Below are 25,277 nucleotides of genomic sequence, written 5' to 3'. Positions count from 1 at the left end.
GTGAGAGAGAGAGGGACAGACAGGAACAGAAAGACAGAAAGGGAGAGAGATAAGAAGAATCCAATTCTTAGTTGTGGCACCTTAGCTGTTCATTGATTGCTTTCTCATGTATTCCTTGACTGGGGGGCTCCAGCCGAGCTAGTGACCCCTTGTTCAAGCCAGGGACCTTTGGGCTCAAGTCAGAGACCATATGGTAATATCTATAATCCCATGCTCAAACTAGCAACCCATGCTCATTCAAGCTGGCAATCCCACATTTAAGCTGGTAAGCTTGTGCTCAAGTCTGCAACCTTGGGGTTTTGAACCTGGTTTCTCAGCATCCCAGGTCAATGCTCTATCTACTGCACCACTGCCTGGTCAGGTTATTTTCTTAATTTTACTTTAGGATTGTTTGTTTCTAGGATATAAACCTGTAATTGGTACTTATCTTGTAGCCTGTGACCTTATTAAGCTCACTTACTAGTTTTGGAAGCTTTTTGTGGGTCCATTAGAATTTTGTATATATTAAACTGTATTGTCTGCAAATAATGTCAATTTTACTCCTTTCTTTTTTTTTATTTAAGTGAGAGGAGGGGAGGCAGAGAGAGACTCCCACATGTGTTATGACCAGGATTTACCCGGCAAGCCCACTAGGGGGCAATGCTCTGCCCATCTGGGGCGGTGCTCGTTGGACCTGGAGCCATTTTAGCACCTGAGGCAGAGGCCATCGATCCATTCTCAGCGCCCAGGGCCAGCTCGCTCCAATCAAGCCTTGGCTGCAGGAAGGGAGGAGAAAAGAGAGAAAGGGGGAGAGAGAGAGAAGTGAGGGGGGATGGATATGCTTCCCTTTTTTTTTTCTTTTTATTTATTCATTTTAGAGAGGAGAGAGAGAAAGAACGGGGCGGGGAGAGGGGAGGAGCAGGAAGCATCAACTCCCATATGTGCCCTGACCAGACAAGTGCAGGGTTTCGAACCGGCGACCTCAGCATTCCAGGTCGACGCTTTATCCACTGCACCACCACAGGTCAGGCAAATAGGTACTTCTCTTGTGTGCCCTGACTGGGAATCGAACCTGGGACATCCACCCACTGGACCCACGCTTGACCACTGAGCTAACAGGCCAGGGCCAGGAATTTTTTTTATACTCATTTTTTTTCTGTTACTACAGTATAAGATATTTTTTTCATTTTTCTGTGTCTTAGTTGTGTTTTTATGTTCTAGATTATGATTTTACAGCTGTGTTAGGATAGGTAAGTGATTTAGGCTAGAGTATGTTTTGACTTACACCAAAATTTGGGTTATATCACTGTATAGGAACAGAACTGTGTTGTAACCCGAGGACCACCTGTACTACATACTTTATTTGATTTCTTGACTTTTTATGTTCTAGGATCCAATCCAGGATACCACATTGAATTTATTGTGGGAAGATTTTTAATGACTAATTTATTTCTTTACCTAATAATATGTCTACTCATATATCTATTCCTTCTCAAGTCAGTTTTATTTATTTTGTGTCTTTCCTGGAATTTGTCCATTTCATCTTAGTTGTCAAATTATTGCCATAAAGTTGTTCATAGTATTTATTCCCTTGTGATCCTTTTTAATTTCCATAGGTTTTGTAGTAATGTCATTTCTTTCATTTCTAATATTGGTTATTTGAATTTTTTTTTCTTGGTTAGTCTAGCTAAAAAGTTGATCAGTTTTGCCCTTTTTCAAGGAACCATTTTTGAGGTTCATTAATTGATTTTGTTTTTCCATTTAATTGATTTCTATTCTAGTCTATATGACTTTCTTCCTTCCACTTAGTTGGATTTAATTTGTTCCTTTTCTGGTTTCTTAAAGTGAAAGCTTGGATTTTTGGTTTGAGACCTTTCTTTCTTTCTAATACAGACATTAAAAATTCTAAATTTCCTTTTATGCATTGCTTCACTACATCTCTTTTTTTTTTGTGGCAGATACAAGGAGAATCAGAGGGACAGATAGGGACAGATAGACAGGAAGTGAGAGAGATGGGAAACATCAATTCTTTGTTGCGTTTCCTTAGTTGTTCATTGATTGATTTCTCATATGTGCCTTGACTGGGGGGCTACAGCAGACCAAGTGACCCCTTGCTCGAGCCAGCGACCTTAGGCTCAAGCTGGTGAGCCTTGCTCAAACCAGATGAGCCCACGCTCAAGCTGGCGATCTTGGGGTCTCGAACCTGGGTCTTCTGCATCCCAGTCCAACGCTCTATCCACTGCGCCACCGCCAGGTCAGGCTATCTCATAAATTTTTATATGTTGTATTTTCCTTTTAATTCAACTCATAAGTTTTTATTTCCTTTGTGATTTTTCTTTGACCAGTGGGTTTTTAAAGGTATATTGTTTGATTTTCTAATATTTGGGACTTTGCCAGATTTCTTTCTGTTGTAAATTAATTTCATTGTGGTCAGAAAACATACTTTGTATAATTCAGTTCTTTTAAATTTATTTAGACTCTTTTAATGGCTTAGAATATTGTCTCTTCTAGAGAATGAACTGTGTGTGCTTGAAAAAATTTGTGCCTGGCCTGACCAGTAGTGGTGCAGGGGATAAAGTGTCAGCCTGTAAAACTGAGTTTGCTGGTTCGATACCTTGGGCTTGCTTTGACAAGGCACATATGGGACTGATGCTTCCTGCTCTGCCCTCCTTTTCTCATTCTCTCTTTCTCTCCCCTCTTTATAAAAGTGAATAAATCTTAAAAAAAAAATATTGTGCCTTACCAGGCGGTGGCGCAGTAAATAAAACAGTCTGGGATACTGAGGACCAAAGTTTGAAACCCTAAGGTCGCCAACTTGAGCACAGGTTCACCAGCTTGAGCATGGGATCATAGACATGACGCCATGGTCTCTGGCTTGAGCAAGGAGTTATGCAGTCAAGGCACATATGAGAAAGCAATCAATGAACAACTCAGGTGCTGCAATGAAGAATTGATGTTTCTCATCTCCAGGTGGTGGTGCAGTGGACAGAGCTTCTGACAGGGACACGGAGGACCCAGGTTCGAAACCTCGAGGTCACAGTCTTGAGCACGGGCTCATCCAGCTTGAGCACTGGCTCACTAGCTTAAGTGCGAGGTTGCCGGCTTGAGTGTAGGATCATAGACATGACCCCATGGTATCTGGCTTGAGCCCAAAGGTTGCTAGCTTGAGCAAGGGGTCACTCGCTCTGCTGTCACCCCCCCTCCTATCAAGGCACATATGAGAAAGCAATCAATGAACAACTAAGGTGTTGTAACTGTGAGTTGATGCTTCTCATCTCTCTCCTGTCTGTCCCTATCTGACCCTCTCTCTGTTTCTTTGTCTCTGTCAAAAAAAAAAAAGTGTTTTTTCCATTAAATAAATTATTGTTATAAAAATTAAAATATACAATGAAAACCCAAAATTCTATAGACTACCACCTACCTACCCAATACTTATAAGCACTGTCATCTATTGTGTGTCTCCTTGGACCTTGTGGTACTTTTACATATATATGAATACATACATCTGTCTCACAGTTATTGTCAATAAAACTTACATAATAATGCTTTTAAGTCACTTAGTTCTTGGTTACTTGAAAATTCTTGTATCTTACACTCATTAGAGGTTTTTCTGATCCATAGGTGATGCCGGGAGCAGAACTCCAAAAGACCAGAAAGTGAGTTGGAATGGGTAGAGGAAGGAGGAGAGAGAAGAATATGAAAATGGGAGAAACTTTTGCCCTGACTATTCTGTTAGTTCAGCTGTCGACATAGAGTCATGCACTCTCTCGTCATCCTTAGTTATTGCAGTCCTTTCACACAGTAGTTCTCAAACATTTTACACTTGGGGATTGGTGGAAATATAATTATTTCAGGGACCACTAAGGCCGAAATAAAAGCCATTATTGGTATTTTATGCATTGTCTTTTAATTATAATACTATTAAATGAAAATTCTCTTAAATAACCAGAGGAACAGTAAGAAATATATTTTTAATAGAAAATGACTGAAATTTGTAGAGAGCAATATTTAATTTAAGCAAAGCTCCACAGATACCTAAGACAACCTCAGTAGTATTTTCATTGATATGACAGACTGATATGTGGCAGTCACCCTGAGCAAAGTGAATTTGACTAAGATCATTGGGTCTATCATTGTCATACAACATAAGGGTGGTTAACTCTTTCATGGAACAGTGTGAAATTTTTGGCGGACTGGGCCGTTGAAAAACACTTCTCTAACAGACATTGTAAGAATGCAAAAGAGCCTTACTGGTGATGGCCCAGTGGATAGAGCATCAGTCCGGAATGCTGAAGTCCCAAATTTGAAACCCCAAGGTCACTGGCTTGAGTGCTTATTGATCGTCAACATGATCCCAAGGTCGCTGGCTTTAACAAGGGATCACTGGGTTGGCTTGACCCCCCAGATCAAAGAATATATGAGAAGTAATTAATGAACAATTAAATTGAAGTAACTATAAGTTGATGCTTCTCACTCTCTCCCTTTCTGTCTTTCTATTTTTCAAAAAAAAAAAATACAAAAGAATGTTGTGACTGAGTGCCTTAGTGGATAGAGAATCGTCCTGGGGACTGAGGGTCATGAGTTCGATCCCTGGCCAGGACACATACAAGAAGCAACCAATGAGTGTATAACTAAGTGGAACAGGGAGTTAATGCTTTCTCTCTCTCCCTCTCCCTCCCTCTCCCCCTCCCCTACCCTTCCCCCCCCTCCTCCATTCTTCCCCCCTTTCTCCCCTTTACTCCCCTCTCCCCCACCCCCTTCCCCTTCTGTTCCTCCCGCTCTCTCAAATCAATTTTTAAAAATACAAAAGAGTTTACCTAGAGATGTATGCAGTGAGTGCTATATGAAGGTAGAATTTGGCAGTGCTCAGCTGGGCAAGATTAATCAAGGAAAACTTCCTAAAGCTGTTTTCTGAACCAAATTTGTAATAAGGGATAGTTTTGCTTAAAAAGTAACCAACAGCCTGACCTGTGGTGGTGCAGTGGATAAAGTGTCAACCTGGAAACATTGAGGTTGTCGGTTCAAAACCCTGGGCTTGCCTGGTCAAGGCACATATGGGAGTTGATGCTTCCTGCTCCCCGCCCCCACCCCCATCTCTCTCTCTCCTCTCTAAAATGAATAAATAAAATATGTAAAAAAAAAAAAAAAAAGTAACCAACAGCTTCCAAACAAAATAACTAATTCTGTTTTGTCTTTGAAAGATAGGTTGTTTCTTATTCTAAAGTAATTTCTAACTGATGCTGCTATTTCAAAACTTCCTCATCCCCTTCCTTACAGCTCCGTGAAGCTATGGCTGCCTTGAGAAAGTCGGCTCAGGATGTCCAGAAGTTCATGGATGCTGTCAACAAGAAGAGTAGTTCCCAGGATCTACATAAAGGTTAGGGTCAGGAGTTCCCTCCGTACAAGTGGGGCTGAATTTCCTCAGAGATGTCGTGGGAATGCTTTGTTTTAGCTTCTCAGACTCCTTCTGTACCTCTGTTGGGTTGTTTTAACATCATAGGCTATACTTATTAATATAAGAGTATTTGTCATCTGCTTTTGTTTGCCACTTCTCCAGTGTGTGATGGCTTTATCCAATACTTTTTTAGCTTATGTTCATGACTACTACTTCCAGATGGAGACTAGAGAGAAGGGTAACTCAAACACACGGTGCGGTCTGCAGGGAAATTTTGCGTGTAGGATGGGGCTGTTAGAGGAGAATGTTTTGTAGATGCTACTTTGTATTTAATGAGTGGAAGTTAGTGTTGTTAATAAGGAGTTGTGAACAGTTCGTTAAAGTGAGATATTCTTTTTTTTTTTACAGAAACAGAGTGAGAGTCAGAGAGAGGGATAGATAGGGACAGACAGACAGGAACGGAGAGAGATGAGAAGCATCAATCATCAGTTTTTCGTTGCGATACCTTAATTGTTCATTGATTGCTTTCTCATATGTGCCTCTACCGTGGGCCTTCAGCCGACCGAGTAACCCCTTGTTCAAGCCAGCGACCTTGGGTCCAAGCTGGTGAGCTTTTGCTCAAACCAAATGAGCCCACACTCAAGCTGGCAACCTCAGGGTCTCGAATCTGGGTCTTCCACATCCCAGTCCGACGCTCTATCCACTGCGCCACCACCTGGTCAGGCTAAAGCGAGATATTCTTGAATTAAAGACTTTTATTTATTGATTTGAAGGAGAGAGGGAGCAAGAAATATCAACTCATACTACTTCACTTTAGTTGTTCAATTGATTGCTTCTTTTATGTGCCTTGACCGGGCAAGCCTAGGGTTTTGAATTGGTAACGTCAGCGTTCCAGGTCAATGCTATCCACTGCACCACCACAGGTCAGGCGAGATATTCTTGAATTACGTGTACATTTCAATTATTCAAGTTTTTCTTGTAGCATTAACTGTTGAGTCAGCTTTGTTTTGTATATCTGCCCTTGGCCAAAAGAGCAGCAAAAGTGGCTGGGGATCAAAAGTTATTCCATCTTCCCTGATTGCCTATGACCCTCTTTACTTTTTCATTTTCTCCTCAGTCTATGCCATGTCTCTTTAGAACAACTTTGCTTTCTTCATAGGAACCTTGAGTCAAATGTCTGGAGAACTGAGCAAAGATGGTGACCTGATAGTCAGCATGCGCATTCTAGGCAAGAAGAGAACAAAGACATGGCACAAAGGCACCCTTATCGCCATCCAGACGGTTGGTATGTTCAAGCTAGAGGAAAAACTAGTGAAAGGCAACCTGCAGGTCTTCATTGCCATTTGTTTCTTTTCCCCACATTCTTGCCTTGTCTCACACAGCCCCAGAACTTACACAGAAATTGATGGTTTTTAAAATTTTTTGTTTATCTTTCTCTTTTACTCAGGGCCAGGAAAGAAGTACAAGGTGAAATTTGACAACAAAGGCAAGAGTCTCCTGTCGGGGAACCATATTGCCTATGATTACCACCCTCCAGCTGACAAGCTATATGTCGGCAGTCGAGTGGTGGCCAAATACAAAGATGGGAATCAGGTCTGGCTCTATGCTGGCATTGTAGCAGAGACACCAAACGTCAAAAATAAGCTCAGGTACCTGGATGGAGGATGGTGAAGAGAGCAGAGGCTCAGAGCACAGCACCTGCCCTGTTCAAGTCATAGCCTAGATCTCACAAGTAGCCTTTGTGCTCTTAGTCGCCAGGGGCCAAAAACCCTTTCTCTATCTGTGTCACAGAAGTCATGTGGGTGATTCTTTTTTTTTTTTTTTTAATTAAGGAGAAAACTTGGAGGAAATCTAGGAAGATAGTAGTCAAGATTGATTAATGGTTGAGAGAATAGGGAATTCATGTAGAAGGAAGAAATAAAGTGGAGACTAAATGGTTTTCAGAATAGGAATCTGATAGTGGAACAAGAATAGTTTTTGCAAAAATGGGGATATATTGGTTAGATTAAAGGAGAATTCTTAACTCTTGGTGTGGGAAGAAAGAATAACTGGAAGGAAGCAATAGACTGGAATATCATCCCTGAAGTATGTCTTGTTTGATCCAGTGGAGTGGAAACTATGATAAGATAAGGCCTGTAGTTCAGTTAAATATCATCGCCTGACCTTTCTACTGTCACTCTTTCCTACAGGTTTCTCATTTTCTTTGATGATGGCTATGCTTCCTATGTCACACAGTCTGAATTGTATCCCATTTGCCGGCCATGTGAGTTTCCTTCCTTTCTTCCTTCTGTGCATCTTCTTCTACCTTGTATTTCTTCTAAAGACAACTAATTGAAAATCTCTAGTGTCTTTGGTGTTTCAGTCTCAAAGAACATAAGTTTGATTAATGTCCTTTGGGAGATAGTTTTACTTGTTCATCTCCAGTGGTGGGTCTTTGTAGCCAGAGTGAAATACTGGAATGACTGGCCTTAGGTGGACAATCATATTATAGATATGTTTTCATTTCATTTCTAAATGACTTAGGTTTGAGAAGGTGTTAGTCTCATACTTCTTTCCCAGTTTTATACTGCATCTGATGTGTATAAATCTATACTCTGCATAATGCTTTCTACAGAAGTTTTGTTAGATGGGGCTTGGGGACAGAGTCTTATAGAAGCAGCAGCTTTTCTTTTTTTCTTTTATTGTTATTTGAGAGAAAGAAAGAGAGAGAAGCATCAACTTTTTCTACTTAGTTATTCCATTTAGTTGTGTATTCATTGATTGTTTCCCGATGTGCTCTGACTGAGGATCGAACATGTGACCTTTTTGTGCCAGGATGATGCTTTATCCGCCAAGTCTCCTGGCCAGGGCCAGAAGCAATGGTTTTTAGTTGCAGAAGACTCAACTAACACTGCTCTGTTTCCACATGAAAGGCAGTAAATATATTCAGGATCCCTTTAAAACCTGATAGAGAATGAGAAGGAAGAATAAATTTTTGTTTGTTTGTTTTTCTTAGAAGTAGAGAGGCAGAGAGACAGACTCCCACATGCACCCTGACCAGGGATCCACCCGGCAAGCCCCCTACCAGGTGATGCTCTGCCCATATGGAGCCATTGCTCCATTGCTCAGCAACCAAACTATTTCAGCACTTGAGGCGAGGCCATGGAGCCATCCTCAGCACCCAGGGCCAACTTGCTCCAACGGAGCCATGGCTGTGGAAGAAGAAAGAGAGAAGGTGGAATGGAATGGTAGAGAAGTAGATGGTCACTTCTCCTGTGTGCCATGACCAGGAATCGAACACAGGACATCCATGTGCCAGGCCAACGCTCTAGCACTTAGCCAACCAGCCAGGGCCAGGATAAAAATTTTTTAACAATTTTGTGATGCCAGATGATCTTATTTTTTTCTTTTTTCTATTTTTATTTTTTACACCTGCCTGGCTGGCTGCGCTCTCGCCAGTTGTTTTTTGATTTACCTCTGGATATAACAAGTTAGCAAGAATTTTCACTTGAATTTTTCTAAGGTGAAACATCCATTTTTATGTAATGACTCATCTATAATTACTTAGTTAGTATTTACTTGATTTGTATGAGCATTTACACGTTAGGTTCTTAATACTTCGTGGTCTTAGTTTTGCTTCCCTTGAGGTTATGATTTCATTTATTTTTCTGTCCCTTCTAACTTAAAAAATACTAAACATCTCCTTGCCAACCATTTTTCCCTATCAAGACATGCTCTCTCTCAGCTCTACTTCTTCTTTGGGACAGTGAAAAAGACTTGGGAGGACATAGAAGACATCTCCTGCCGAGACTTCATAGAGGAGTATATCACTGCTTATCCCAACCGCCCCATGGTGCTACTCAAGAGTGGCCAACTTATCAAGACTGAGTGGGAAGGCACATGGTGGAAGTCCCGAGTCGAGGAGGTAGATGGCAGCCTCGTCAGGATCCTCTTCCTGGTACTGTTCTTCCCTAGTTTTTGAGGCACGTGTGGGGGATGGCTTGGGGAAGCATGAAAAGGCAAGAATGAGGATGATTTTGTAAAACTTCATAGTTTTCCCCTTATCCTCCTGTCTATTCTCACTGTTTTGGGTCAAATTTTACTTTTCTTTCTTTTTGTTCCTATGTGAGTAGTTGAAAATAAATTCCCTGAATTTTAATTATGACACTGATCTGTATGGTTTTTGTTTTTTGTTTTTTCCTCTAGGAATATTCACATTGCACATAGGTACAGAGAAAGCAACCAGTTCCATTTGTACATGAGTAGAGTTTTGGTAGCATACTAGGACATAAAAGGAAGGACCCAGGAATTGGAATTGGAGGTCTTGATGATCTTTCAAGGCCCAATTTAACTCCTAGATCTTCTATACCCATATATCCATCCTTTTCTCCCCTCTTACATCTTTCTCAGAATTATATTTCTCTTTGAGCCATCCCAGCTTTTTGTTCCTAAGATCTTATGATCCTGCTAATGATTCTCATACTTAGGAAAAGCATCTGTCACTTCTGAAATTTTGGGGGGCTTTTTTGTTTTTTGTTTGTTTTTCTTTTCATTTTTCTTGAGAGAGAGAGAGACAGGAAAGAAGAGAGATGAAAAGCATCTTGTAGTTGCGGTGCCTTAGTTCATTGTTTGCTTCTCATATGTGCCTTGATAGGGTGGTGGGGCTCCAGAAGAGCCAGCAACCTTTGGCTCAAGCCAATGAGTCTGCACTCAAGCTGGCCACCTTGAGATTTTTAACCTGGGTTGCAGTGTCCCAGGTTGATGCTCTATCCACTGTACCACCACCAGTCAGGCTTGTCATTCCTGAAATTTCTTAAACAAGAAATGTATGTTTTTTGTCTCTTTGTTCTTTTTTTTTTTTTTTTGTATTTTTCTGAAGTTGGAAACGGGGAGGCAGTCAGACAGACTCCCACATGCGCCCAACAGGGATCCACCCGGCACGCCCACCAGGGGGTGATGCTATGCCCATCTGGGGCGTCGCTCTGTTGCAACCAGAGCCATTCTAGCACCTGAGGCAGAGGCCACAGAGCCATCCTCATCGCCCGGGCCAACTTTGCTCCAATGGAGCCTTGGCTGCGGGAGGGGAAGAGAGAGACAGAGAAGAAGGAGAGAGCAGATGGGCGCTTCTCCTGTGTGCCCTGGCCAGGAATCGAACCCAGGACTCCTGCACGCCAGGCCGACGTTCTACCACTGAGCCAACCGGCCAGGGCCCTCTTTGTTCTTGATGCCTGTCATGGAGCCCGGCATATAAGTTTATTGAATAGATAAGGAATTCAGGGCTCACCTGACCAGGCGGTGGCGCAGTGGATAGAGCATCAGACTGGGACACAGATGACCCAGGTTCGAGACCCTAAGGTTGCCAGCTTGAGCATGGGCTCATCCGGCTTGAGCACAGGGTTGCTGGCTTGAGCATGGGATCATAGACATGACCCCATGGTTGCTGGCCTGAGCCTGAAGGTTGCTGGCTTGAGCAAGGGGTTACTCTGCTCTGCTGTAGCCCCCTGATCAAGGCACATATGAGAAAGCAATGAACAACTAAGGTGCTGCAATGAAGAATTGGTGCTTCTTATCTCTCTCCCTTCCTGTCTATCTGTCCCTCTCTCTGTCTCTGTCACCAAAAAGAAAAAAAAATTCAGGGCTCATCAGGGAGATTTCCCTAAGGAGGTACATGTATGTATATATTCTCCACAAATGGCAAGATAGATTCTAGCCCTTAATCCTTCCTCCTTCCTGCCTTTCAACCCCCTAGGATGATAAAAGGTGTGAATGGATCTATCGAGGCTCTACACGGCTGGAACCCATGTTCAGCATGAAAACATCCTCAGCCTCTACATTGGAGAAGAAGCAAGGGGGACAGCTCAGGACGCGTCCAAATATGGGTATGTCCTGAATCGTACCTGGGGAGGGTAAAATGGGACAAACCAGCAAAGGAGGTTATATACAATGAGTATCCCTTGTTTATCAGGATGACATGACACTACTGACCCATTGGAAGGACATGTGCCCTGAGTTATTTCCAGTAGTGGGTGATGGATTTGTGGTGCTACCTCCACATGCTGTGGCTCTGATTTGTTCTAAACAACCACATAAAAATATGAAACAACTGGCTTAAGTTAGGGGTATTGGTGGTAGTGGTTACCTCTGTTACATGAGGATTACTGCTTTTAGTTACCTATGGTCAACTTTTTTAAAGCCTAAACTCTTTTTGTTCTTGTATGTTCCTGCCATACTTTCTGGTTGCTTTTTCCTGACTACATTAGTTGATCAAAAAAAAACATTTTTGAAAGTTTTCACCAAAATATAACAGTTACTGACATAAATCATCTTAGGCAGGAAGATAAAGTCTTCAGTCAAAGCAAGCCTATGCCAGTATTCTGACTCATTGTTGTAAATATTTGTAAATAGCATCTACTCAAAATGTTACCGTTTATGCTGTTTTATATTATATAAATTGAGGGTCAGGTATATGCATAAATAAAAGTGACACAGCTATAGCATCTTCTGAGTAATCAATTTACCTTTTCCTGTAGGTGCTGTGAGGAGTAAAGGCCCTGTGGTCCAGTATACCCAGGATCTGACCAGTACTGGAACCCAGTTTAAGCCAGTGGAGCTGCCACAGACTATAGCCCCCCCCATCCCACCTGCTGCAACACCTGGCCCACCTGCTCCACCTCTGTCCCCCCAGGCAGGTGACATTGAGTGAGTGCTATTTCTTCTTTTTGCCAGTTTTTTTTATATTTTATACTTTCTATATCCTTTACTATGTGATTTCTCCTCTAATCTCCTAGAAGCTTGGAAAGCCAGCTTGCCCAGTCACGGAAGCAGGTAGCCAAAAAGAGCACATCTTTCCGGCCAGCATCTGTGGGCTCTGGTCATTCCTCCCCTACGTCCCCTGCACTCGGTGAAAATATCTCTGGTGGGAAACCTGGGATCAACCAGACATACAGGTAAGGAAATCTCAGGCTCTCAAGGGGAAGGGGAACATTGTGGACTGACTAGTTACTTATAGGGAGGTACCTTGGCTTCAAGGGATGATGATGTGAAGAATTTGGACTGGAAAAGAAAGTTTTAACTTTGGAAGTTTCCAAGAAATACTGTAAAAATAATTGAATTAGAACCTAGGTACTTAGAAATACAGAATCACTAGAAAGTCATTTGTTAAAACTTCTGGTTAAATGTGGAGTCATCAGCCTGACCAGGTTGTGGCACAGTGGATAGAGTGTAGGACTGGGACGTGGAGGACCCAGGTTCAAAACCCCAAGGTCTCCAGCTTGAGTGCAGGGTCACTTGTTCTGCTGTAGCCTCCAATCAAGGCACATAGAGAAAGCAATCAATGAACAACTAAGGTGCCGCAATGAAGAATTGATGCTTCTCATCTCTCTCCCTTCTTGTCTATCTGTCCCTATCTGTTCCTCTCTCTGTATCTCTCTGTCACAGAAAAAAAAATGTGGAGTCATCACTGTTACAATAAAAAGAGAACACTACAGCCACTTTCCTTGTATCATGGGAGTTAGTAGGACATTTATAAGACACATAGCCAGAAAAATGTATTGGTAGAAAACTGGATTATTTCCATAATTTACAAAAGTATTTTCTCCACCCTTCCCCCTCTCCATTCTCTCTATCTCTCTCTTCCCCTCCTGCAGCCATGGGTCCTTTGGAGCAAAGTTGGCCCAGGCACTGAGGACGGCTCCATGGCCTCCCAGGTGCTAGAATGGCTCCAGGTTGCAACAGAGCAGCGCCCCAGATGGGCAGAGCATTGCCCCCTGGTGGGCATGCTGGGTGGATCCTGGTCAGGTGCATATGGGAGTCTGTCTCTCTGGCTCCCTGTTTCTCACTTCAGGAAAATACCAAAAGAAAAAAATACCAAAAGAAAAAAATAAAAAATAAAAAAATATATATATATATTTATTATATATATATAATATATATATATATTATATATATATATGGCTATTAAAATAAAGATAGTATCACTCAGTGAAGAATAACCAGGGTGTTTCCCTGTCCAGGTTTGCTGGTAAGGCAAAGGGAAATTGGGGGAATATAGCTGTTTGAAAGATGAGAGCAGTGGTTTAGCCAACTGGAGGAGTAGTTACTCAACAGTAAGAACCTGTTGCTTTTTTATCTGATCTGTTGCATCTCATTTTCAGATCACCTTTAGGCTCAACAGCTTCTGCCCCAGCACCCCCAGTACCCGCAGTACCCCCAGCATCCCCAGCATCATCCACAGCCCTCCCAGCCTTCCATGGCATGCTGGAGCGGGCCCCAACAGAACCCTCCTACCGCGCACCCATGGAGAAGCTTTTCTACTTACCTCATGTCTGTAGCTACACTTGCCTGTCTCGGATCCGACCTATAAGAAGTGAGCAATACCGGGGCAAGAACCCTCTGCTAGTCCCACTTCTCTATGACTTCCGACGAATGACGGCCCGGCGCCGAGTTAACCGCAAGATGGGCTTTCATGTTATCTATAAAACACCCTGTGGCCTCTGCCTTCGGACAATGCAGGAGATTGAACGCTACCTTTTTGAGACTGGCTGTGACTTCCTCTTCCTGGAAATGTTCTGTTTGGATCCGTATGTTCTTGTGGACCGGAAGTTTCAGCCCTATAAGCCTTTTTACTATATTTTAGACATCACCTATGGGAAAGAAGATGTTCCCCTATCCTGTGTCAATGAGATTGACACAACCCCCCCACCCCAAGTAGCCTACAGCAAGGAACGAATTCCAGGAAAGGGTGTTTTCATTAACACGGGCCCTGAATTTCTGGTTGGCTGTGACTGCAAAGATGGATGCCGGGACAAGTGAGTTGGTGGGGAATTGCTGGCCCTGCAGTGGGTGCCTTTCTTTTCACCTCTTTTTTGCTTTTTATCTGCACTCCTTTGCCCATTTCCCTTTACCTCCTCCTTCCGCTCCTGTTTAAGGTCTCCAGAAAGCTATGAAGTAGAGATGCCGGGATTGAGTTAGCCCCAGTGCATAACCCTGGTTACATTTGTCTTATGTTTGTTTCTTGAACTGATTCTCTGTTTCCTTTGCTTCTCTTCACCATGGTTTCATTGCCACTTTGTTTCATTCTCTGTCTGTAGCTCTATCTTATCCTCACTGTCATGTTCTTACTCTTTCCCATTTTCATGTAAGAGAGAGGAAAAATTTAACTACCATATCCCCATCCTTTTATTAGTACTGCTTGCTTTTAAAGAAAGTCACAGCTCTAGCTGTCATAACCTTCTATGTTATGTAGGTCCAAGTGTGCCTGCCATCAGCTAACTATTCAGGCTACAGCCTGCACCCCAGGCGGCCAAGTCAACCCTAACTCTGGCTACCAGCACAAGAGACTAGAAGAGTGTCTGCCCACGGGGTGAGTAGTCGGGGAAGTGAAGCACTCAGACTGAAAAGCATGTTCTTGTTTTCTATGTTTATAGGAACCATCTGAATTCTCAAAGTTTGGAACAACAAAAAAACTGTAATAGGCATTTATTTTATTAATTGAACATATTTACTGAAATCCCTGCCCATGTTTCTCCCTTGGGCTTTCCTCAAAATGAAGACATAGAATGATTAACGGTGTCTATAACTTTTTTTGCGATCAAAGGTGATCTTAATTTTACAGCTTCATGAATGTCCTAGCATATTATGGTTTGCTCCAGCAAGTGAGATGTGTTCGGAGAGGAGGAAGCTGTTGGAGACTTTGAGGAGTCAAATGATCTGATTGGCCTTTTGAAGATTACTGTGGCTTCCATATGAAGAATAGGGCTAAGGACAGCAAAAGAATTTGGAAGCTCAGTTAGGAGATGCAAGTGAGAAGTGGTGGTTGCTGACTAAAATGGAAGTATAGTAGAGATGAAAAAGTATAGAGTTGGGGTGCCTTTGGGGATAGAGCTACAGGACATGATAGTTTGTGGAGTAGAGGAGGGAAAGAGCAGAATCAAGGACAATTCCTAAATTTTATATGTGAGCAACTAAGTGGATGTTGATGCTTTTTACTGAGCTGGAAGACCAAAGCAGTTGCAGGACTTAGTGGAATTCAGCTTCTCTTTTAGCCATGTGAACTTTGAGATGCCTGTTAGTCCAAGTGGAAATTGAGAAGGCATTGAGATTTCTGAGCAAAGTGTGTCAGGTCTGCACAATAGTGGTATTTAAAGCCTGAATGAGTTCACCTAGAGAGAATACTGGTAATAGAGAAGGGGGCCCAGGAGTCAGCCCTGGGCTCTCCAACTAGAGATTGTGCAGAAGTAGAACCAGCATGTGAGATTGAGAAGGACATGTCAGGAACAGAGAAGGTCGATGGTAAATTGGTTACATAGGAACTTGTGAACTAATAAGCCCTAGTGCTCAAGGTACATCATTAGCAGAGAGGACAGAAGAAGAGAGGAGAAAAACATTGATGAAATAATCCAGAAATTTTTTCATAATTGAAGGGTATGTGTTTAAATTGATAGGGCCAATAGGTCCCAGCATAATGAATGAAAATAGATCCCCCACTAAAACATGGTAACAAAATTTGAACACTACCCACAGAACCCTGAGGACAAAACGAAAATCCTAAAAACTTCTAGAAAAAAGAAATAGACCACACACACCAAAAAAAATCAAAATCACTTCAGCCTTCTCAAAACAATATTAAAGGCTAGAAGGCAAATTAAGGAATTTATTCAGAATTCTATGGGAAAATTATTTCTAATCTAGTGTGCTAAATCCAGGCAAACTATTAGTTCAGTGTTAAAAGTAAAGACATATTTTTGATGCGAAATACATCAAAATTTTCCATTATTCCATTTCTGAGAAAGTCACTGGAAAACATAAAAAAAGTTACGAGAAATGGTTACCAACATAAGGGGATAAAGTCCAGAGAGAGGAAAACACAAGGATCAGGAAACAGGATCCCACTTTGGAGAGGGGCGAGGGAATTCCACAGATGATAGAGGAGTGAAGGGGAGTCAAGGGGAGGTGTCCAGGCTGACAGTTGCTTGCTGGGTGTAGAGAACAGCCAGTGAGAATGGCCACATCTGGCTGCAAACAGACTGGGAAAATGAAAGGTTTGATAGAAAATCTGCTGTCTGAGTAGGTTCACAGGAGATTGAGACTACTGAGGTCAGGAGATGAATTTGTGCTGAATGCATATTGAAAATGAAGCAAAGGGGGGCCCTGACTGGTTGGCTCAGTGGTAGAGCGTCGGCCTGGCGTGCAGGAGTCCCAGGTTCGATTCCCGGCCAGGGCACACAGGAGAAGCGCCCATCTGCTTCTCCACTCCTCCCCCTCTCCTTCCTCTCTGTCTCTCTCTTCCCCTCCTGTAGCCAAGGCTCCATTGGAGCAAAGTTGGCCTGGGCACTGGGGATGGCTCTGTGGCCTCTGCCTCAGGCGCTAGAATGGCTCTAGTTGCTGCAGAGTAACGCCCCAAGATGGGCAGAGCATCGCCCCCTGGTGGGCATTGCCGGTTGGATCCTGGTCGGGCACATATGCAGGAGTATGTCTGACTGCCTCCCCGTTTCCAGCTTTGGAAAAATACCAAAAAAAAAAAAAAAGAAGAAGAAGAAGAAAGAAAATGAAGCAAAAGGAAAGAGAGTTACTAGCTTTATCTCCATTGCTGTATCATTTCTGTTTTCATTTTAAACAAAATTTTGATCTTGTAACAATGTTTAGATTTGATAATGCTGAGTGGTAGATGACTCTTCATTGTATCTTTTTTACTTGTTTGAAATGTTTTCAAATAACCACAGATAATATATGACTCCTCTGCTTAAACCTCTCTAATAGCTTCCAACTCTGCTTTGGGTTTTATTTTACCACTTAACACTGGGTCACAAGACACTATATTATCTTGCCCCTTTCTGTCTCTCTCCCTGCAAAACTGTTCTGACCACACTAACATTCTTCAGTTCCTGGATCCAGTTTACCGGCTATTTGTCAGCCTACCTTGAGGGCCTCTGTACATACTGTGCCTTCTTCTTGGCACCCTTCCATTATTCTTTGTATAGTTACCTCTTTAACCTTGAGCTCCCTCAGCTTTATTCTCACCTCAGAGAAACCTTTCCTGTTCACTCTAAAATTGGGTCATTTTCACTTTCTAATACTGTCTGTGAGCACCCTGTTTGTGTTCATTATAGCATCTGTGACAACTTTATTCCCTTGTCTTCATGTGTCTTTCCCATTAGAATGTAAGCTCCATGAGGGCATGAACCTTGTCTGTTTTGCTCACCATTGTATCACCAGCAGTGTCTGGCACATTGTAACAACTCAGGTAAACTTTGTTGAATAAATGAAAGATACTTTTCATTTGAATGTTGAATAAATAAAGTATAGCTACTATGAAAGTTTTATCTGGGCCCTGGCCAATTAACTCAGTCAGTTAAGAGTGTCATCCTGAAACAAGGTTGCGGGTTCAGTTCCCAGTCAGGGCACACAAGGGAAGCAACCAACTGAAGAATGCACCACTGAGTGAAGCAACAAATGCTCCCTTTCCACCTCCCCTCTTTCCCCCTTCCTCTCTCTCTCTTTAAAAAACACAAAAAACAATAAAAGTTAGACCCTGGCTGGATAGCTCTGGAGTGTGGAGGTTGTTGGTTCAATTCTTGAGTCAGGGCACATACAGTAGCAGCTTGATGTTCCTTTCTTTCTCTCTCTCTCTCTCTCTCTCTCTCTCTCTCTCTCTCTCCCCCTCTCTCTCCCCCCCCTCCCTCCCCCCCTCTCCCCCTGCCTCCAAAAAAAAAAAAGTTTCATCTGGTAGTGATTAAACTAAGTTCAAATTCTGCCCTCATCCCTACCTAACTGATTCTGTTTTATCAGCTGTAAACAGAGGATGTGAACGTTGACACCCCTACCCCTAATGGTGCTTTAAGGGACTGTTCTTGATATGGTGCTGGTTCTGTGTTTCATGAAAATTTATTGAGCTATGTACTTCTCTGTGTGTATATTATACTTTAATGATTTTTTTTAATTTTATTTATTGGTTTTAGAGAGAGGGGAAGGGATAGAAAGACAGAAATATTAATCTGTTCCTATAAGTGTCCTGACTGGAGATCAGACCCACAACCTTTCGTGTCAGGACGATACTCTGACCAACCGAGCTATTCGGCCAGGACTTCATAATTTTTTTAAAGTTAAAAAACACCATTTAGGGTTCCTTTAAGGACAGAATAAGAGAATGTATATAAAGCATTGATATAATGCCAAACACAAAGTACATATTCAATAAATAGAAGCTGCTCTTACCATTTTTGCCCAGTGGGTAAAACTAATGTCATCAGCCAACCAAGTACTGTTGTCATCTTTCCAAAAGTAAATGTCTTCTTTCAGTTCGCATACCAGGAAAATAAAGAACAAAATCCTACCCCTGAGCAAAACAGAGCATAAACACTGACACCTGAAAAGATGACAGTTTTCTCAGTATGACTACTTCCTTTAATGTTGATATTTGCTAGATCTGAATAACTTCAATAGTTTATTTTTAAAATATTTGTTAAATCCCTTAAACTAGATATAGAATGAGCTCCCTGAGATTAGAGATTATGAGGTTTCCCAGTGTTGTGTCCCCAGTGTCTAGCACAGCTCAGTGTTTTAATAAATTTTCACTGAATAGAAGAATGAAAATCAGCTTTAAAGAACTTTAGTACTAATTCCTCCTCTTTACTTCCCTTTCTGTATCTATTACATTGGGTTCTGCTTTTGTTTTATACTTTTATTCTCTGCATCTAATTCTACAAATTATTGATATAGCTTATCTACTTATTTTAATGGCTATTAATCTGTGTTCATATCCTAGTTGCTAAGCTTTTCTCCCAAGTTAGGCATTCTGCTATTCAGTGTTACTAACTGTATAAATACCTGTGTAAATATCTGTATAAGTCACTTTTCCCTCTTCTGAATTGTTTCCTTGGGCAGTATTCCCAAATGAATTAAAGAGCATAGACAGTACAGTAAATCTGCTCACTTAGTCATTACCTAGTAAATGATGATACCTTAACAGTTATAACAGTTCTGTGGAATCAATGGGTGCTGTAGTCATCATGTCATGATGGATTTTGTCTTCTCCCAGAGTTTATGAGTGTAACAAACGCTGCATGTGTGACCCCAACATGTGCACAAACCGCTTGGTGCAGCATGGACTGCAGGTTCGGCTACAGCTGTTCAAAACACAGAACAAGGGCTGGGGTATCCGCTGCTTGGATGACATTGCCAAAGGCTCCTTTGTTTGCATCTATGCAGGTTGGTGGTGAAAGGTTTGCTTTCTCGAGTTAGAACATGATGGAGAATAGAATCAGAGACAGGTTTGGACGTAGGAATAAAATGCTTGACACATGAACTGGGGGTCAGAGGAGGCCAGGATTTTTGTCTGTAAAGAACAGGGTGACTGATGTGCCTGTCTGGGTGGATGAGGTTGGGACAAAAGTACTTCATAAGGACAAGAGTGAAAAGGAGTGAAATTGTGGATGTGATATTTCAGAAAAGGGGCATGATCGGAGAGTCAAGGATATCATTTTCTCCCACATCATTCTACCCTGTCACTCTATTCAGAGAGCTTGTCTGTTTCTATTTATTTGTTTTTTCATTCATTTTGTCTGTTTTTTAATCACCCAAAGATCTTTTAGTATAGCATAGAACTCTCTTTTGGTAAACAAAGTAAAAAGAAACATTGGGAAGGCAGAAAGGGCAAGATCTGAAAACTGTAGTAAGCTGCTCACACTCTCCCAGTGAAGACACAAAGGAGGAGGTGTATCATCAAAGAGAAATGAGACCCCAATGGAGACATTTTAACTTTATGGGGTGGTGGGCTGGATATTGATTGACAGTATGACCCTTATTCTTTCTAAAAGATCAGCATAACCCTGGAAGGCCTTTAATTCTCTTTATTCCCAGGCAAAATTCTGACAGATGACTTTGCAGATAAGGAGGGCCTGGAAATGGGTGATGAGTACTTTGCCAACCTGGACCATATTGAGAGCGTGGAGAACTTCAAGGAGGGCTATGAGAGTGATGCCCCCTGTTCCTCTGACAGCAGTGGTGTGGACTTGAAGGACCAGGAAGATGGCAACAGTGGTACAGAGGACCCAGAAGAGTCCAATGACGATAGCTCAGATGATAACTTCTGTAAGGATGAGGACTTCAGCACTAGCTCAGTGTGGCGCAGCTATGCTACCCGGCGGCAAACCCGGGGCCAGAAGGAGAATGGATTATCTGAGATGACTCCCAAGGACTCCCAACCCCCAGACCTCGGGCCCCCACATCTTCCTGTCTCTCTATCAATCCCTATGGGTGGCTGTAATCCACCTTCCTCTGAAGAAACACCCAAGAACAAGGTGGCCTCGTGGTTGAGCAGCAATAGTGTCAGTGAAGGTGGCTTTGCTGACTCTGATAGCCGCTCATCCTTCAAGACTAGCGAAGGAGGGGAAGGCCGGGCTGGGGGAGTCAAAGCAGAAGCTGAGAAGGTCTCCACCTCAGGGCCGAGCTTCAAGGATGAGGGAGACATCAAGCAGGCCAAGAAAGAGGTAAACTCAGCCTGACCAGGTGGTGGCACAGTGGATAGATCATCGGCCTGGCACATTGAGGACCCAGGTTCGAAACTCCAAGGTTGCTGGCTTGAGCACAAACTCACCAGCTTGAGTGCAGGGTTACTGGCTTGAGTGCAGGGTTACTGGCTTGAGTGTGGGATCATAGACATGACCTCATGGTCTCTGGCTTGAAGCCCAAGGTTGCTGGCTTGAGCAAAGGGTTACTTGCCTTGCTGGAGTGCATGCGCGCGCGCGCGCACACACACACACACACACACACACACACCCATCAAGGCACATATGACAAAGCAATGAACAACTGAGGTGCCACACCAAAGAATTGATGCTTCTCATCTCTCTCCTTGCCTGTCCCTCTCTCTTTCTGTCTCTGTCTCTCTTGCTTAAAAAAAAAAAAAAAAGTAAACTCAGCAGTGGTTTTTGTCTAACTTTTGTATGGTAATAAACTTAATGCAGTCTCACTGTGAGTCTTCACACAGATTATTTACATGACGGATATTTCTGTGGCAAGCCTAATTTTCTCCCAGCATAATCCTACTGTTCGTTTAAACAAAGAAATTATATTAAAATCAACCCACAGGGTTGATTCATTCCAAAATTAAGCATTCATAAATAATTTTTTACATTAAGTGCTATTTCAAGTTATGTACATCATTACTTCTCTTAGAGAAATAAGAATGAATTTTAAATATTTTTAATGAAAAAAAATTTTAATATTGAAACATCACATTATAGGTAATAACTGTGCCTTGTCCTTGTAAGACTCTACCAGGTGTTTTCCATTAACATTTTATGCCTTGTCATTGGGAAGTGTTGAGGACCTTCCCAGGGTGGTTTGCTGATGAGACTGATTGCAGTTGTCTGATTGCATTAATTTTCAACACATCTCACTACCCTCTCACTGAATAGTGTCTTTGAAGTCATTTGAGATGAATTCTAAATGTTGGATTTGTTACCTAGGACCATGAAAACATTTAGCCTTTCACTTGGTCTTTTCCAGGATCCCGATGACCGAAACAAGACGCCAATGTAAGTCCCTCTTTCTGACCTATTTCCAAATCTGCCTTCTCTCAAGCCTACAAAAAAAGCCAAAGAAACAGCCAATAACCTGACTCCTCTAATTTTTTCCTCCGGTCAGAATTACTGAGAGCTCTCGAAATTATGGTTACAATCCATCTCCCATGAAGACTGAAGGGCTTCGCCGCCCACCTAGTAAGACTAGTATGCATCAGAGCCGACGCCTCTTGGCCTCAGCTCAGTCCCACCCTGATGTAAGTGATCTTTCTCAAGCTGTACTTTACCCAGCCCTTTGTTACTCAGAGTCTGAGTGAAGGAACATGTTTCTCCTCAAGTCCTTCACCATAATTAGTTATATCTTTTCTTGATACTTTGACCTTGATTTCCTGCTTCATTTTCCTTCCAGTATGTAATCATCTTGCTGTAGCCTCAGCTCCTTTCTGCCTAACCACAGGTAAGAATAAGAACTTGACAGGGCCTCTCCATTTACTCTTCCTCCTTCCCTCCCTTCTGCTTCCCCAGGACATCCTGACACTGTCCAGCAGCACAGAAAGTGAGGGGGAAAGTGGGACCAGCCGAAAGCCCGCTGCTGGTCAGACTTCAGCCACAGCAGTTGACAGTGATGATATCCAGACCATCTCCTCTGGCTCTGAAGGCGATGACTTTGAGGACAAGAAGAACATGTCTGGTAGTCTAGAAGAATTTGGGGGGTAGTTGGAAGACCCCATAGGAAATTTAAAATAGAGGTGTTTTCTATTTTGGTTTTTTGGGGGTTTTTTTTATAGTGGTGAAACATATAATTTATGAAGTAGTCCCCTTGATAAGTCCAGTACCACCCAGCACCATACAGTTATATTACTGACTCTTTTCCCCATGCTGTACTTGACATCTCGTGACTGTTTTTTAACTACTAATTTGTACTTATTTTTTTTGTGGCAGAGACAGTCAGAGAGAGGGACAGACAGACAGGAAGGGAGAGAGATGAGAAACATCAATTCTTTGTTGCGGCTCCTTAGTTGTTCATTGATTGCTTTCTCATATGTTCCTTGACCGGGGGCTACAGCAGACCGAGTACCCCTTGCTTGAGCCAGCGACCTTGGGTCCAAGCTGCTGAGCTTTCCTCAAACCAGATGAGCCTGCACTCAAGCTGGCGAGCTCGGGGTCTCGAACCTGGGTCCTCCGTATCCCAGTCTGACGCTCTATCCACTGCGCCATTGCCTGGTCAGGCCTAATTTGTACTTCTTAATTGTTTTACCTTATTCATCCACCACCCCCAGCCTCCTGCTTATCTGGTAACCATCAGTTTGATCTCTTGAGTCTGTTTAGTTTGTTTAGTTCTTTAGATTTCACATAAGTGAAATCATGTGGTATTTGTCTTTGGTTTATTCCACTTAGTGTAATATCCTATAGGCCAGCGGTTCTCAACCTGTGGGTCGCGACCCACAGGTTGAGAGGCGACCCCTGTGTTTTGGTCGTTCAACCCCCGCCGGGGTCGCAACCCACAGGTTGAGAACCGCTGCTATAGGCCCATCCACGTTGTCACAAATGGTAAGATTTAATTCTTTTAATGACTTAGTAATATTCTACTTTATTTGTATATATATATTACATCTTCTCTATCCAATCATTATCCAATTTAGGTTGCTTTCATGGCTTGGCTATTGTAAATAATGCTGCAGTGAACATTGGTATGCATATAGTTTTTCAAATTAGTGTTTTGCATTTCCTCGGATAAATACCCAAAAATGAAATTGCTGGGTCATAAGGTAGTTCTATTTTTTTTTTTTTTTTTTTTTTTTTTTGTATTTTTCTGAAGCTGGAAACGGGGAGGCAGTCAGACAGACTCCCGCATGCGCCTGACTGGGATCCACCCGGCAAGCCCACCAGGGGGCAATGCTCTGCCCATCTGGGGCGTCGCTCTGTTGCAACCAGAGCCAGTCTAGCGCCTGAAGCAGAGGCCACAGAGCCATCCCCAGCGCCCGGGCCATCATTTGCTCCGATGGAGCCTCTGCTGCAGGAGGGGAAGAGAGAGACAGAGAGGAAGGAGAGGGGGAGGGGTGGAGAAACAGATGGGCGCTTCTCCTGTGCCCTGGCCGGGAATCGAACCCGGGACTTCCACACGCCAGGCCGACGCTCTACTATCGAGCCAACCGGCCAGGGCCAAGGTAGTTCTATTTTTAATTCTGAGGAACCTCCATACTGTTTTCCATAATGACTGTACTGATCTGCATTCCCACCAACAGTGCACAAGGGTCCCCTTTTCTCCATATCCTTGCCAATACTTGTTTGTTGATGTATTGATGATAGCCATTCTGACAGGTGTGAGGTGATAGCTCATTGTGTTTTTTCATTTCTCTGATGATTAGTGATGTTGAGCATCTTTGCATGTCTATTGTCCATCTGGAGGTAGAGGATTTTTAAAAGAAGCTAAAGAAAAAAATCCAGATCTCAAAGAGTTAAGACATCTCTGGGAGGGCTTCCTGGCTCACAGCGAAACTGTTAATATTTTTGACAAGTCTTCTTGCTCTCTTTCCATTTCCCTACTTTTTCCTCAGCTTCTTTATACAGCAGATCTAATCCTGCTTGAAAAAAATGGCACTTAAGATCTTTGCCTCAGTCCCAGCTCATTATTATTCCTGAGCTGCAATGCATGAGATTAAATAGAGGTAGACTATCCTGTCATGGGTTGGGATGGGCCTGACCCTGCTGTCCTCCCTGTCTAGGTCCAATGAAGCGCCAAGTGGCAGTAAAATCAACCCGAGGCTTTGCTCTTAAATCGACCCATGGAATTGCCATTAAATCAACCAACATGGCATCTGTGGAAAAGGGGGAAAGCGCACCTGTCCGCAAGAACACACGCCAATTCTACGATGGAGAGGAGTCTTGCTACATCATCGACGCCAAGCTTGAAGGCAACCTGGGCCGCTATCTCAATGTGAGACCCCTTTCCCTCACCTCTAGATGTAGGGTAATCCCATGGTCCTCAAATTTCTACTGCTTTTAACACAACTATACAAACCTACCTTTTCTTGTTATAAATTCTTGGTTTCAAAGGTTCTTAAAGAGGTAGTTTTTTTTTTCCCCAGAATTTCAGCTATGATGGGATGATCAGGTGTCATCGTTTTTCACCCAACTCTCACTCACTCCACAAAACCAGGTTCTATTTCCGTGGTTCTTACCAATCCTGTCCTTAAACCTACAGCATAGTTGCAGCCCCAACCTGTTTGTCCAGAACGTCTTTGTGGATACTCATGATCTTCGCTTCCCTTGGGTGGCCTTCTTTGCCAGCAAGTAAGGAGTCAGGAAGAAGGGTGGTTGGGTAGGAAAAGAAGCTTGGGGTTGGGAAAGAGCAAGGACTGTTGGGACTCTGAAGCCCCTCCATCTGTGATCCAGCTCCACCA

General features: G+C 42.8%; 1 protein-coding gene across 5 annotated transcripts in view; it reads left to right on the top strand.

Annotated features, from left to right (window-relative positions):
- The window catches only part of SETDB1 (SET domain bifurcated histone lysine methyltransferase 1), a 36,264-nt gene that overhangs the window by 9,516 nt on the left and 1,471 nt on the right, over positions 1-25,277 (top strand). For 4 of the 5 annotated variants that reach the window (XM_066268011.1, XM_066268008.1, XM_066268009.1 and 1 more), the window contains exons 4-21: positions 3,601-3,635; positions 5,257-5,356; positions 6,534-6,659; positions 6,822-7,023; positions 7,564-7,637; positions 9,121-9,311; positions 11,103-11,232; positions 11,884-12,052; positions 12,142-12,300; positions 13,507-14,160; positions 14,598-14,714; positions 19,389-19,558; positions 20,210-20,838; positions 21,860-21,888; positions 21,998-22,130; positions 22,399-22,564; positions 24,600-24,811; positions 25,079-25,167. In XM_066268011.1, coding sequence (XP_066124108.1) covers positions 3,601-3,635; positions 5,257-5,356; positions 6,534-6,659; positions 6,822-7,023; positions 7,564-7,637; positions 9,121-9,311; positions 11,103-11,232; positions 11,884-12,052; positions 12,142-12,300; positions 13,507-14,160; positions 14,598-14,714; positions 19,389-19,558; positions 20,210-20,838; positions 21,860-21,888; positions 21,998-22,130; positions 22,399-22,564; positions 24,600-24,811; positions 25,079-25,167 — 3,385 coding nt within the window. The remainder of the gene's footprint in view (positions 1-3,600; positions 3,636-5,256; positions 5,357-6,533; positions 6,660-6,821; positions 7,024-7,563; positions 7,638-9,120; positions 9,312-11,102; positions 11,233-11,883; positions 12,053-12,141; positions 12,301-13,506; positions 14,161-14,597; positions 14,715-19,388; positions 19,559-20,209; positions 20,839-21,859; positions 21,889-21,997; positions 22,131-22,398; positions 22,565-24,599; positions 24,812-25,078; positions 25,168-25,277) is intronic. The other variant, XM_066268012.1, reaches the window with a different exon arrangement.

This window comes from Saccopteryx bilineata, chromosome 3 (assembly GCF_036850765.1).
Source record: "Saccopteryx bilineata isolate mSacBil1 chromosome 3, mSacBil1_pri_phased_curated, whole genome shotgun sequence".
NCBI classification, from domain to species: domain Eukaryota; kingdom Metazoa; phylum Chordata; class Mammalia; order Chiroptera; family Emballonuridae; genus Saccopteryx; species Saccopteryx bilineata.
Note: the sequence above shows the minus strand (reverse complement) of the source record. Positions and strands in the feature narration are given on the sequence as shown.